Raw genomic sequence first — 13,494 nt, forward strand, 5'->3', positions numbered from 1 at the left:
TAATACACACACTAACACTGCTTATGGACATATAATTATTAATAATGAGTTCTATTTGGCATTACAAATAAACAGAATGGCAAGAACAATATGAGCCCAAATTGGTAGCTTAGATTGCCATGTCTTATTAGAAGAGAAGGTTTTATTTGCAAAATTAGCAGTCACTTTGAGCAACAAATATTTAGATCTATGTTTTAACTCCATAGTTTTATCATTTTTGATATACTAATTATTAATAATTATTGTCACTATTATTATCATTATCTATTTTTAACTCTCTTTTTCCTCCATTGATATTGCTTTAGATTCCTCCCATAGTCTATCATTCAACTAAGCAGTTCTTGCGTTATCTCTTCCTATTCCTCTCCTCATTTTGGCTCTTGTCCCTCCTCTTAGCAGCTGCTGGTTTATTGTTCCCTTATTCCGGAGTGGAGCCGGTCAGACCAAAGAGGTTCTACCTCCAGCACAGTCACATTAATAATCATGAAGAACCTGGGGCTTCATTCTCTGGAATATACATACATACCTTTGACTATAGGTTAGTATATGGGTCTGGAACCAGCCCCCAATTTTTATTACATTTTCTGATACATATTAATGTCCTTATGCTGTGTAGCAAGTTTGAGCTGATTCCGACTTCAATTTTTCAAGTTACAGCCATTTTAAGAAAACGGCAAAAACTGAAAAATAGCCAAGGCTATAGCCCATGGTTTTTTCCAAAAAATGGCTCCAAAATCACCCCAAATTTTTATTACATTTTCTGATACATATTGATGTCCTTATGCTGTGTAGCAAGTTTGAGCTGAATCCAACTTCAATTTTTTTAATTACGGCCATTTTAAAGAAAACGGCAAAAAACTGAAAAATACCCAAGACTATAGCCCATAATTTTTTCCAAAAAATGGCTCCGAAATCACCCCCAATTTTTATTACATTTTCTGATACATATTAATGTCCTTATGCTGTGTAGCAAGTTTGAGCTGATTCCGACTTCAATTTTTCAAGTTACAGCCATTTTAAGAAAACGGCAAAAAACTTAAAAATACCCAAGACTATAGTCCATGGTTTTTTCCAAAAAATGGCTCCGAAATCACTTCAAATTTTTATTACATTTTCTGATACATATTGATGCCCTTATGCTGTGTAGCAAGTTTGAGCTGATTTCGACTTCAGTTTTTCAAGTTACGACCATTAAAGAAAACGGCTAAAAGCTAAAAAATACCCAAGGCTATAGCCCATGGTTTTTTCCAAAAAATGGCTCCGAAATCACCCCAAATTTTTATTACATTTTCTGATACATATTGATGCCCTTATGCTGTGTAGCAAGTTTGAGCTGATTCCGACTTCAATTTTTCAAGTTACAGCCATTTAAAGAAAACGGCAAAAACTGAAAAATACCCAAGGCTATAGCCCATGGTTTTTTCCAAAAAATGGCTCCGAAATCACCCCAAATTTTTATTACATTTTCTGATACATATTGATATACTTATGCTGTGTAGCAAGTTTGAGCTGATTCCGACTTCAATTTTTCAAGTTATGACCATCTTAAGAAAATAGCAAAATTAATTAATTAAATTATTATTTATTACAGGGAAATGGTTCCATTGTTGGATTATGTTCCTAAACTAAGAGAAGCCACAGAAGTTCAGTGCAAGGGAGTTTACTGTGGAATGCCGTCATACTTTCCGATATCTCACATGCTAAAGTAACCACACCCTTCATTAATTATTATTATTATTATTATTAATTAGGAGGAATTGGTTCCTTCCAGCAGGGCCTCCTCCTGGTGCCTCCTCTAAACTGGTTCTTGAAAGTGTCAAGAAAACCTCATCAAATTCAAGAAACTACACCTTTATTGGACACTGTAAGAACATTATTAAACTTATTGAACCTTGTACCTAATCTCTCTCCCTCTCCCTCTCCCCCAGTTCCCCCTAATGCTAGGCTACACCTACAGCCATTACCAGGTTATTCTCTTCTCTCCTGGTCTCTTGAGTCATTCATTCCTCCAGTGACTCCTTATGGTGATGAGGGGTTAGGTTGTTATTACATTATGTACACTAGAGGGAATGGAGGGGGAGAGACTAAACTGTGGATTGAAGTGAAGGTAATAAGAGAAACAGTAAAGTGTGTGTAGCAACTAATGGAGTATCAACAATCAACTCTTATAACTGAATCAACTGATGTATATGTACAGGCAGTGTTGATACAATAATAGTTAATGATAGATAAACACCATTTACTTAATGGGAATTTCGGAAATTTTGATAAATTTGTTGTTTTGATAGCCATTTGTCTGCCATATTCAGTGCAGTCTATGGCTATAAATTTGACAAATTAAAACCTGCCAATCACCAAAAATTATGAATTTGCCCGATTTTACCTCCTACAAAATACCAGTTATACAGTTTACCAATTTTTCATTATTATTAATTATTATTGTTTCTCTTGTTAGGGTGATATTGATGTGAGTCCAGTGCTGGAAGTGTCCCTAATATCAGTGTATATCAACCCTCCTTCATCAACCAGTGATGAGTTACAGCAGTTATTATCATTATTACCATCATGGGTCTCTACTATTAGCTGGACTTCAATAATGGACAATATGACATTCTGATATACTGTTAATATACTGTTAATATACTGTTAATACACTGATAATATACTGATATACTCTCTGCTTATAGTGATTCCTATATTATTTGTATTTTTGTATTATTGAAGTATTAGAATTTAGACGGTGAAACAACTTCTGTTGAGTATAAGCTTTATCAATACATTTTTGTAAAATAACCTTGTGAATTTAGATAACTACAGAAGTGGTATCAGCAAAGTTTTTGACTTAAAGTTACACAAAGTTAAAGAGTTGTATGAGGTCCCTTTTCCCCTCCAACAGTTGGATTATTTAAACCTGCATTTATAGCAGTGGCCTTTCCTTTTACTATATAAAAGATAACTGATATCAAAGTTATTAAAACATGTTGTAGTTGATACCTCCAGCATTATAAGTACAACAATCATAGCAAAAGAAAAGCAACCAAAAGCTACTCCTCCAAATCCTGGGACAGCACCATTGTCTCTTCCAACATATCCTCAGCAATATCCAACAAATAGACAATTATTATTAATACTCCAAGAACAGTGGGTGAAGCAGCAATTGCAAGGGGATCTGTGACCAATTTCTCAGTGACAATTATTAAATTGATGTTATCATTCATTACCTATAGAGGCACTGAGTTCCATTGTTGTATTGACTTGTGTTGTTGTATTCTTCACTTGGTTACTCAACTCTATTAAAGAAAGTTAATATTTACTCTAAATATGAGCCTGTTAGCTTATTACCATTCATATTAACTGTACCAGCAGCATTAGTAACAGTAATATTGTAAGAGTGCTTAGCTCCTGATGTTATGTTAAAGATAATAATATTACTCATGACACATGATTTCAAGACATCATCAAAAGTAATGCTACAGTTAGTAACTGGAGGTCGTTCATCATCATTGTTCTAATTGAAAATTAAATCAAACTCAATAAAACCTCATAAAGCAAGTGTTGGGTATACTTTATTTTACCCTAATTGTAAAGTTGGCAATTGTTGTTAATATTTGTATCAACAGATATTTTGGGCTCTAAACAAAATAAACTTTAACAATTATATACTGATCATATTCTTGCTGCATACCTTTCCAAGAAATGGATGTACATTATGTAGCATTACCAATGTCCTTTCCCAAATGATTGACACTGGTTAATCCAAAGCTATACTCACCAGAAGTCACTGGAATAAAGTCATAATGTGTTGTTCCAGTTACATTCTTTACATCAACTTCATAAACTGAGAGATAAATAGAAAGTTTGTATGATCCTGCACAAGTGGCTCCACTCCAAGAGACCCTGATACCATCACCAAAAAACACAGGTGAGCTAAGATTAGCAGCTACTGGACCTGAAAGGAAAGTGTTGAATATTATGACACAACATTATTTTTATAAATAATGTTGGATTGTGCATTATTTATAAAATGTGACATCATTTTGACTCATGTGTGATTTATATGTACACTTTTTTGCATACATTTTACAACTGTTATACTAATATACCTTTAAAAATCAAGGTAACATTTGTGCTAGGAGACATAAAGTCACTATCAGAACACTCCAGTAATGATCCTCTTACAATATTGGTTACTGTAGCAGTTGCTGAAGATATGATGATTCTACTATCACTAGAGATGAGTGTGGCATAAAATGGGCTGCCAGACCCCAGTGAAGATACAGCGTGAAGTTGTGGGTATAAAGTATTTCCATTGTTACGCCATCCTAGCCTCACCCCATCATGAGATACCCTGACAATACAGGTCCAAGTAGCAACAGCTCCCTCACAAACCTCACCACTTGTCAGTGATAAACTAACACTAGCTGTAAAGTGGAGTAGACAATATTAATTCATCATATAATAAGGCTAATAGTACTAACCAACTGAAGGAACCAGGAGCAACAGATGAAGCAATGCACTCATCCTGGAGTAAGGAGCCTGTAGTGTCAGGATTTGACACCATGCAATCACACTGTGGGCTTTGAAGTGTGAGGATTATGACTTGGCACTATGCCATTGATAATTGGTGTTAAGTTTGATTATAAATAATCACAGATTTATTGATGTCCTTACGCTGTGTAGTAAGTTTGAGGTGATTCCGACTTTAATTTTTCAAGTTATGGCCATTTTAAAAAAACACCAAAATTTTGAAAATACCCAAGGCTAAAGCCTTGGTTTTTTTCAAAAAATGGCTCCAAAATCACCCCAAATTTTAATGATACATATTGATGTCCTTATGCTGCATATGTACATGAAGTATTGAAAACAGCAATTACAGCATAGATCTATACTTAGATCTAATTGTATTTTTATGAGGTTTAGAAATCTTGGTAAATATGGCCATTAGTCCTGCCACATTACAGCGTATGGCTACAGATTTGACAAATTAAAACCTGCCAATCACCAAAAATTAGGAATTTTAGTAAAACAATGAAATACATTATACATATGGACTAATAGTGTATATGTATACATGAATGATGTTGAGCTCAGTTTTAGTGTATCATGTACATCAACAGTTTATTTCTATTGTATTACAGGTTACTTAAGAAAAGTGTTGCATAAACTACACAATGACATTATGTATATAGTATTATTTATGATTATTAATGTGTTAGTGTGTAACTGGTTTAAACTGTCATTTCATTGTATTAACTTGTTTACAATAGAATATAATAGAATGACGATAACATTAATAATTAATAGAAGGAAAGGAGACAATGTGAGTGAATGTATAGCACCTGTGTGCGTGTATTGTACATTTATATACAACATAAAAACATGTATATGTGTATTAGAAAAAATTATAAAAATGAAGAATTCTCTCCTTTTCATTTTGGGTAAAATTTGGCCCAAGACCTTGTACTAAACATAAAAAATTTAAAAAAAACAAGATTGAGTAGAAAAAGTTCGTAAAAAGTAATGGAAACAAGGGCAAGTAGGATTCTGAATAACTACCAATAAAAATCCAAAATATATGTGTTTGTATGATCCTACTTAGTAATGCTACAGCGTTGATAATAATTGTAAATGGACTTTGGCCCAATTTTTGAGCAACTTTAAAAATTTATAAAAAATTTATGGAGTCAGCTCAAACTTTAAGAACATGTATATGTATCAGGAAAATTTATAAAAAGTTAAATTTTTGTATTTCGTTGTCAATAACTCTTATTTCTACTTTCCTTGTTATTGTCAATTAGTCTCAATAAACAATCCATTGTTTATCATAATGTAATGAATGTGTACTGAACTGAACATCAACAACAATAACAGGAAGAACAGGAGAGACTGGGGAAGAGCAGCCTATCATAAAACAATAACAATAGATAATTACATGCAGTAACAATAACAGACACACTCAAACATAAACAGAGAGAACTGTACCAAGATGTGCTCATGATGTTGTTAATATCATACATTGTTATGTTTATTCATTATGTTTATTTTTATCTATTGCTTAGAGTAGTTATGAGACACTTAACAAACTGTCTCATAATACCAGCACTTACTCCATGTCTTCTCATTCATATATAATACATACTATCAATGAATGTTATGTATATCAAGTTAAGGTGTGGCAATGAGTGTAGAATAACGACATAAGCAGTTTACATTCTAATAGTATAAACTGTTCAGTTCTCATTCCTCTTACTAATGGCTACCACTGGTATCTACTGGTGTCTTGTATTGGTTGATCTTATTCTATTATCATCTGCAACAGAGTTGGTTCAAACCTCTCCATCTTATACTCCACTATGTCCTGGTGATGAACTAGTACTGACTTGTACAACATATACTGGAAATACTTACTGGCAATATAGAGCTATGATGCTAGATACTATAAGAAAACTGCAAAATGCTGTATCTGCTGTAATTATTAATCGTGTCCTTATACTAAATGTTACTGATATTATTGGTACTACAGTGACAAGTACTGGTACAATACCATCAGTAAATGTATCAATGAATGGAACTATGGCTAGTTGTTCGAATCAAATTGTAAGTAATAGTTTCGTTACATTTACTATCAAAATGACAGGTAATTGCTAATTTTATTTTAAAATTATAGCTAATAATACTATATGAATAGGTCCACCAGTATCAGTGTCAGTTGTTAATATCACTTTTAGTCCTGTTAACAACAGTGCACTGACAATCAGTTGGTCATTGAACACACAGGATTACAATTGCAGTATATACCAGCACAATATCACAGTATACAGTAATGGGACAGACTTTGAACAGGAGTCTGTGAATGATACTACATCATTTACTGTTAATGATCTTATTATTGGTACTAATTATTCATTTATTATTATTCCTATTGATACTATTGGAAGAGGAGGACCTCCTTCATCATTAATACAGTATATATGGAATGGTAAGTACTATACACACACACACACTCATTGTATTTCTTATAGTACCAGCTCAAGTTGTTAATATTAGTTGGGATCAGATATCAAATGATAGTATTACAATATGGTGGAATAACACTCAGGTATGTTAATATAACATATAACATAAGCATAATAATTTATACAATAGGACATACCAGTTCCTCCTATTCAGTATTACATTATTAGTGTATACAATACATCAAACAGTATTATATACACTCATAATACTAATGATACTAATATTACTATCACTGGACTACCTCTTACTGATACAAACTACACTGTTACTATCATTCCTATTAATATTATTGGATATGGACCATCAGCTACTGTTAATGGTATAGTTATATTATACAGCACACATTATTGATGTTAATATTAATAGTCAGTGTAACCAGTATAAGTCCTACAATGACCAGTACTAGTTCAGTTACTAATGCTCCATCATCAGGTCTGTATATATAGTCAGTACATTATTTATTAATACATTATATTGTACATTATTAGTTACAATAACTGCTGATATTAGTACCAGTAACTCAGTAAAATACATACCATCTGCTTCAAGTAAGTGATAATATAGCTTTATACCATTAATATTATAACAATAGCTATAGTATCTGTAGCTTCAACAAATTATGAACAAACATCATCTTTCATTTCAGCTACTAGTATACCAACTGGTACTACTATTATTAGTACGCCAGTTTCATCAACAACAACTGTATCAATTACTGCTGGTGGTTCTAATGCTGTTCCTATTATATCAGGAGCTATTGGAACAGTATTTGTTATAATAATAATAATTATTATTATATTGGTAATAGTGATACTGGCAATCAAGAAACAAAGAAGTAAGTACGATTACTATAATCATTTTCAATTATTGCTATTTTGCTATAATTATTGTTTATTATTGCTATTTTGCTACATGTATACAGGAAAAAAATATAAAATATCTAAAGAGCAAGTTCACATCTATATTGTATGTGTTCATGAATTATCAAACCTACAGTAGTACTGATGCAGTAGCTACTCCTACATATGATGAGATCATTGTTAAACCAACTACTACTACTGGAGTACCAATATATGATACACCAATGGAACTACAGGCTAATACTGCTTATGATGTTATTAATAAAGATATAATTAATGTACATAATAATGATGCATACGGACAAATAATGATGTAGTTTTATTTTAACAATTTAAAGCTGTGTAGTTTTGATTGCATACATGAGTTTTGTGCATACATGCACACATTGCATTTGTTGTTTATGCGTGTAAAGCAAAGAAGAACAGCAGCGACATAATTATTGGAAGTCAATAATATTATTGTCCTGCATGAGTAAACAGTTTATTGTTTATATAATCTAATAGTATAAACAGTTCAGTTCTCGTTCCTGTTACTAATGGCTGCTGCTGCTGGTATCTACTGGTGTCTTGTATTGACTGGATGCACTTTGAATCTTGTATCTGGTAAGTTGCTTTTTATAATGCTACCTACAGAGTAGCTGTTATGCACATACTAATAATAGCTGTAGTACACTTTCATCAAGCAGATCCTGTTGCTGGAGTTGTACCTTGTATTGGTGATAAAGTAGAACTGGAATGTGCAACTGATACTGGTACTGTATTTTGGAAACCTGAAGGTGATGAAACCATAACCCAGTTATTAAAAGTTTCTGACATTGGTATAAGTGGTGTTTTCTTTTTCACTGTTACTGCTGTTAGTGGTAATATGGTAACTAGTCGTGCTACAATTGCATCAGTGAACACATCATTAAATGGAACTAGGATTGGTTGTTCAGGTGTATTGGAAGTTAATAGTTTTATCTATCTAACCATTAATGTAGCAGGTTAGTCATATATAGTGTGTATTTATTATTAACTATTATACAGGACCACCAGTTTTACCTGTTACTAATATAACAGTTAAACCAATTAATAATAGTGCATTAATTATTAATTGGACAGATACACAGCAATGTATCAATCATTATAATATCACAATCATCAGTAATGAAACATTTACTGAGAACCATACTGTTAATACATCCCCAGCTACCATTCCTTCCCTTATTATCGGTACTAATTATTCATTTATTATTATTCCTATTGATACTATTGGAAGAGAAGGATCTCCTTCATCATTAATACAGTATATATGGAATGGTAAGTACTATACACACACACACACTCATTGTATTTCTTATAGTACCAGCTCAAGTTGTTAATATTAGTTGGGATCAGATATCAACTGATAGTATTACAATATGGTGGAATAACAATGAAGTATGTTTATGTCAAGATATCATTATTATTATATTTATCAATAACTACAATAGGATGCTTCAATATGCTATCCTTCAGTACAGTATTACATTATAATTGCAATTTCACTTCATAATACAACTAATACTAATATTACTATTACTGGACTATCTCCTATTAATGAATACTACACTGTTAGTATCATTCCTGTTAATATTATTGGACAAGGACCATCAACTACTGTTAATGGTATATGCTAGTTTCAAAATTTAATATTCATTATAATTCAAATATAGTGCTACTAATCATCACAATTACACCATCAACTATGTTTCTGACAGTCACTACTTTTATGGAAAGTAAGTGGAATAATTATCTTATACACAATCAATTAAAAAATAATAAAGGTCAGTGCACTACTACACAATCAGTGACTATAGTCACAATACAATCTGTAATCAGTGAGAGAAGTAAAATAATTGTTACAAATTACATTGTATATAATGCATTGATAGATTACACTCCATGTGTTACGGTACCAGTTGTAAAATCACCAGATGTAGAATCCATTAGTGGTTAGTTACTGTATGTACATATCTAATGTATCTATTATACACACACATTCAGTTGCTATTGCAGTACCTATCACTGGTCTATTAACTGGACTCATTACATCAATAATTACTAGTATCATTGTATAGCATCAGCTCCTTCACATACCTCACCACTTGCAAGTGATAAACTAACGCTAGCTGTGAAGTGGAATAGACAATATTAATTCATCATACAATGACGTTAATAGTACTACTAACCAACTGAAGGAACAAGGAGCAACAGATGAAGCAATACACTCATCCTGGAGTAAGGATCCTGTAGTGTCAGGACTTGACACCAATCACACTGTGGGCTTTGAAGTGTGAGGATTATGACTTGGCACTATGCCATTGATAATTGGTGTTAAGTTTGATCATAAATAATTATAGATCTATTGATGTCCTTATGCTCTGTGGCAAGTTTGAGCTGACTCTGACGTCAATTTTTCAAGTTATGGCGATTTAAAAAACACCAAAATTTGAAACTGTTAGTGTGTAACTGTTTAAGCTGTCATTTAATTCTATTAAACTTTGTTTGTAATAATTAATAATCCAATGGAACAATAGTAATGATAACAATACAAGTAGAGGGAAAGAGACAAAGTGAGTGAGTGTATAGCTTGTGTTTGTGTATTGTACATTTATACACAACATAAGTACATGTATATGTATCAGGAAATAGAGAACTCTTTGCAAAATTTGGCCTGAGACCCTGCACAACATTGGCCCAATTCTTGAGCAACTTTAAAAGTTTGTAAAAAATTCAATTTTAAATTGACTCAAATTTTCTAAACAACATAAGAATATGCATATGCATCAGGAAGTTTCATCATGTTGTCTACTCACCACTAGTGATATGTGTAAACGCTTTAGCTGTTATTTTTAATTTTAGTATTATTAATTAATAACTTTTTGTATTTGTTGTTACTTAATTCTAGTTTCATTATTATTGTTATTAATATTTTTAGTGAAACTTCAACTCTCTTTTTATTTTAATAAACATGTTCACTCAGTTATGAATGCTATTGTCAATTAGTCTCAATAAACAATCCATTGTTTATCATAATGTAATGAATGTGTACTGAACTGAACATCAACAACAATAACTAATGGACATACAATAGAATAACTAATGAAATAGAATAATAGCAACAACTGGAGAAGACAAGAGAGTACACAAGCAGCTGCTTATCATAAACAATAGCAATAGGCAGAGCTAATATAATACAGTATATAACGATTATACTACATACTGTATACGGATGCAGTATAAATTGTACAACTAGTATGCATAATAATTCCTTTTTGTATGTTCATTCATCTATGGCTCATTGCAGTTTATTCACATACATATCAATGAATCAAGTTATGGTGTGGCAGTGAATGTAAACAACAGAAACAGTTTATAGTATAAACCCTCTTACTAATGCATGGCTACTGCTACTGGTATCAACTGGTATCTTCTTGTATTGACTGGATCATGTGTGAGCATTGTATCTGGTAAGTCAAACTAGCTAAAATTGATCATTATCACTGATTATCTAGTTATGGGAGAAGCTAATATGATGTCACTATCATTCAATCAGAGCAGTCCTAGTGGACCTGTGTGTCCTGGAGATAGACTGGTGTTCACTTGTGTAACAGTAGTGGAAGGTGAAAATGGAGTAGCAGTATGGAGAAGAAATAATCAACAGCAAGATCCTGCAATTTTAGCCTATGGTGTAGCAATTCCTTCACTTGATGATTTCACATTAAATATTACCAGTTATGATAATACAACTAATGTGCATGTACTAGTTAGTACTGCTACTAATCCGTCAGTTCCGGTAGAATTGAATACAACTACTATTGGTTGTTCAGCTGATGCAATGAATTATCATACATTAACAATTAATATAGCAGGTATGTGTACGTATGTACAGTGTACAATACATTATATCATTTTTACAGGTCAACCAACAACACAAATTACTAATGTAACTGTTGCTCCTATCACTAATGATACATTATTAATTACTTGGAACCCACCATCAGATCAATGTATAGACCACTACACTGTTACTATTAATAGTAACAATACTCATAATGAATCCAGGACTACTGACAATCCTAATATAACAATTAATGATCTCATTATTGGTACTAATTATTCATTTATTATTATTCCTATTGATACTATTGGAAGAGAAGGACCTCCTTCATCATTAATACAGTATATATGGAATGGTAAGTACTATACACACACACACACTCATTGTATTTCTTATAGTACCAGCTCAAGTTGTTAATATTAGTTGGGATCAGATATCAACTGATACTATTACAATATGGTGGAATAACACTGAAGTATGTTAAGATTATTATATTGATAATAAATTATTTAGGATTATTTTACTCTACCAGTTCCTCCTATTCAGTATTACATTATTAGTGTATACAATACATCAAACAGTATTATATACACTAATAATACAACTAATACTAATATTACTATCACTGGACTACCTCTTACTGATACAAACTACACTGTTACTATCATTTCTGTTAATATTATTGGATATGGACCATCAACTACTGTTAATGGTATTAACAGTTGATTTTAAGAACCCATCAATTGTTGTCATTAATAGTCAGTGTAACTGTTACTCCTACAGTGACCACTAGTTCAATTACTAATGTTCCATCATCAGGTCTGTACAGTTAATTCATTATTCATTAATACATACATTATATTGTATACTATTATTAGTTACATTAACTACTGATATTAGTACCAGTACATCAGTTACAGTTATATTATCTACTTCAAGTAAGTGCTAGCTTTATTCTATTAATTAATTATGGCAGTAACAGTTACAGTGTCTTCAACAATTCATGAACAATCATCATCTTCCTTTATTTCAGCTACTAGTACATCAACTGGTACTACTAGTATGAGTGTACCAGTTTCATCATCAACTGTATCAACTACTGCTGCTGGTTCTAATGCTGTTCCTATTATATCTGGAGCTATTGGAACAGTGTTTGTTATAATAATTATTATTATTATTATATTGGTGTTAGTGATACTGGCAATCAAGAAACAAAGAAGTAAGTTTGATTACTATGATCACTTTTAATTATTGCTATTTTGCTATGCATGCAGGAAAAAAATATAAAATATCTAAAAAGCAAGTTTACATCTATATTTATGTATTCGTGTATTATCAAACCTACAGTAGAGCTGATACAGCAGTTACTCCTACATATGATGAGGTCATTGTTAAACCAACTACTACTACTGGAGTACCAATATATGATACACCAATGGAACTACAGGCTAATACTGCTTATGATGTTATTAATAAAGATATAATTAATGTACATAATAATGATGCATATGGACAAATAATGATGTAGTATACATAGTCTCTTTTGATATGAACTATTTAAAGCTGTGTACTTACATCAGCTATTTTGTGTATACACATTTACTTTTAATGTTTATATGTGTAATAGCAAAAAAGAACAACAGCAACATAATTATTGGAAGTCAATGTCCTGAGTAAACATTTTATTGTTTATTCTAGCATANACTGCTCAGTTCTCATTCCTTTTATACTAATGGCTACTGCTGGTATTGAGAG

General features: G+C 31.9%; 4 protein-coding genes and 1 long non-coding RNA gene across 7 annotated transcripts in view; 3 read left to right on the forward strand and 2 right to left on the reverse strand.

Moving 5' to 3' along the window:
• LOC109586152 (uncharacterized serine-rich protein C215.13-like) overlaps positions 1–8,025 on the forward strand; it is an 11,897-nt gene extending 3,872 nt beyond the window's left edge. The window contains exons 3-6 of the mRNA XM_020002327.1: positions 7,384–7,449; positions 7,506–7,565; positions 7,610–7,852; positions 7,940–8,025. Coding sequence (XP_019857886.1) covers positions 7,384–7,449; positions 7,506–7,565; positions 7,610–7,852; positions 7,940–8,016 — 446 coding nt within the window. The 3' untranslated portion in view covers positions 8,017–8,025. The remainder of the gene's footprint in view (positions 1–7,383; positions 7,450–7,505; positions 7,566–7,609; positions 7,853–7,939) is intronic.
• Positions 258–2,793, forward strand: LOC105314402 (endoplasmic reticulum metallopeptidase 1-like). The gene is made up of 5 exons (XM_020002328.1): positions 258–538; positions 1,592–1,705; positions 1,752–1,864; positions 1,929–2,107; positions 2,456–2,793. The coding sequence occupies exons 2-5, from the start codon at positions 1,596–1,598 to the stop codon at positions 2,615–2,617; spliced, it is 564 nt and encodes a 187-aa protein (XP_019857887.1). The 5' UTR covers positions 258–538; positions 1,592–1,595; the 3' UTR covers positions 2,618–2,793.
• LOC109586153 (uncharacterized) lies at positions 2,755–4,578 on the reverse strand. 3 transcript variants are annotated; one of them, XR_002186847.1, is made up of 8 exons: positions 4,479–4,578; positions 4,104–4,421; positions 3,686–3,949; positions 3,566–3,632; positions 3,343–3,508; positions 3,222–3,290; positions 2,995–3,169; positions 2,755–2,941 (listed from the first exon to the last, which is right to left on the reverse strand). XR_002186847.1 is itself a non-coding variant. In XM_020002329.1 (6 exons), exons 2-6 carry the CDS (start codon positions 3,716–3,718, stop codon positions 3,045–3,047), a joined length of 450 nt encoding a protein of 149 aa, XP_019857888.1. In that variant the 5' UTR covers positions 3,719–3,949; positions 4,104–4,416; the 3' UTR covers positions 2,998–3,044. The 3 variants fall into 3 exon arrangements, 1 of the variants encoding a protein (XP_019857888.1); XR_002186846.1 differs by lacking the exon at positions 4,479–4,578 and having other exon boundaries at positions 2,783–2,941; positions 3,576–3,632; positions 4,104–4,412; XM_020002329.1 differs by lacking the exons at positions 2,755–2,941; positions 4,479–4,578 and having other exon boundaries at positions 2,998–3,169; positions 3,576–3,632; positions 4,104–4,416.
• LOC109586155 (uncharacterized) lies at positions 5,782–6,933 on the reverse strand. The gene is made up of 2 exons (XR_002186850.1): positions 6,409–6,933; positions 5,782–6,358 (listed from the first exon to the last, which is right to left on the reverse strand). It is a non-coding gene; the product is annotated as an uncharacterized LOC109586155 (long non-coding RNA).
• Positions 8,026–11,415: 3,390 nt separating the features above from the next.
• Positions 11,416–12,987, forward strand: LOC109586151 (location of vulva defective 1-like). The gene is made up of 6 exons (XM_020002326.1): positions 11,416–11,770; positions 11,819–11,844; positions 12,253–12,451; positions 12,499–12,558; positions 12,618–12,677; positions 12,722–12,987. Exons 1-6 carry the CDS (start codon positions 11,416–11,418, stop codon positions 12,985–12,987), a joined length of 966 nt encoding a protein of 321 aa, XP_019857885.1.
• Positions 12,988–13,494: the final 507 nt, after the last annotated feature.

This window comes from Amphimedon queenslandica, unplaced genomic scaffold, assembly GCF_000090795.2.
Source record: "Amphimedon queenslandica unplaced genomic scaffold, v1.1 AMPQUscaffold_12933, whole genome shotgun sequence".
Lineage (NCBI taxonomy): Eukaryota > Metazoa > Porifera > Demospongiae > Haplosclerida > Niphatidae > Amphimedon > Amphimedon queenslandica.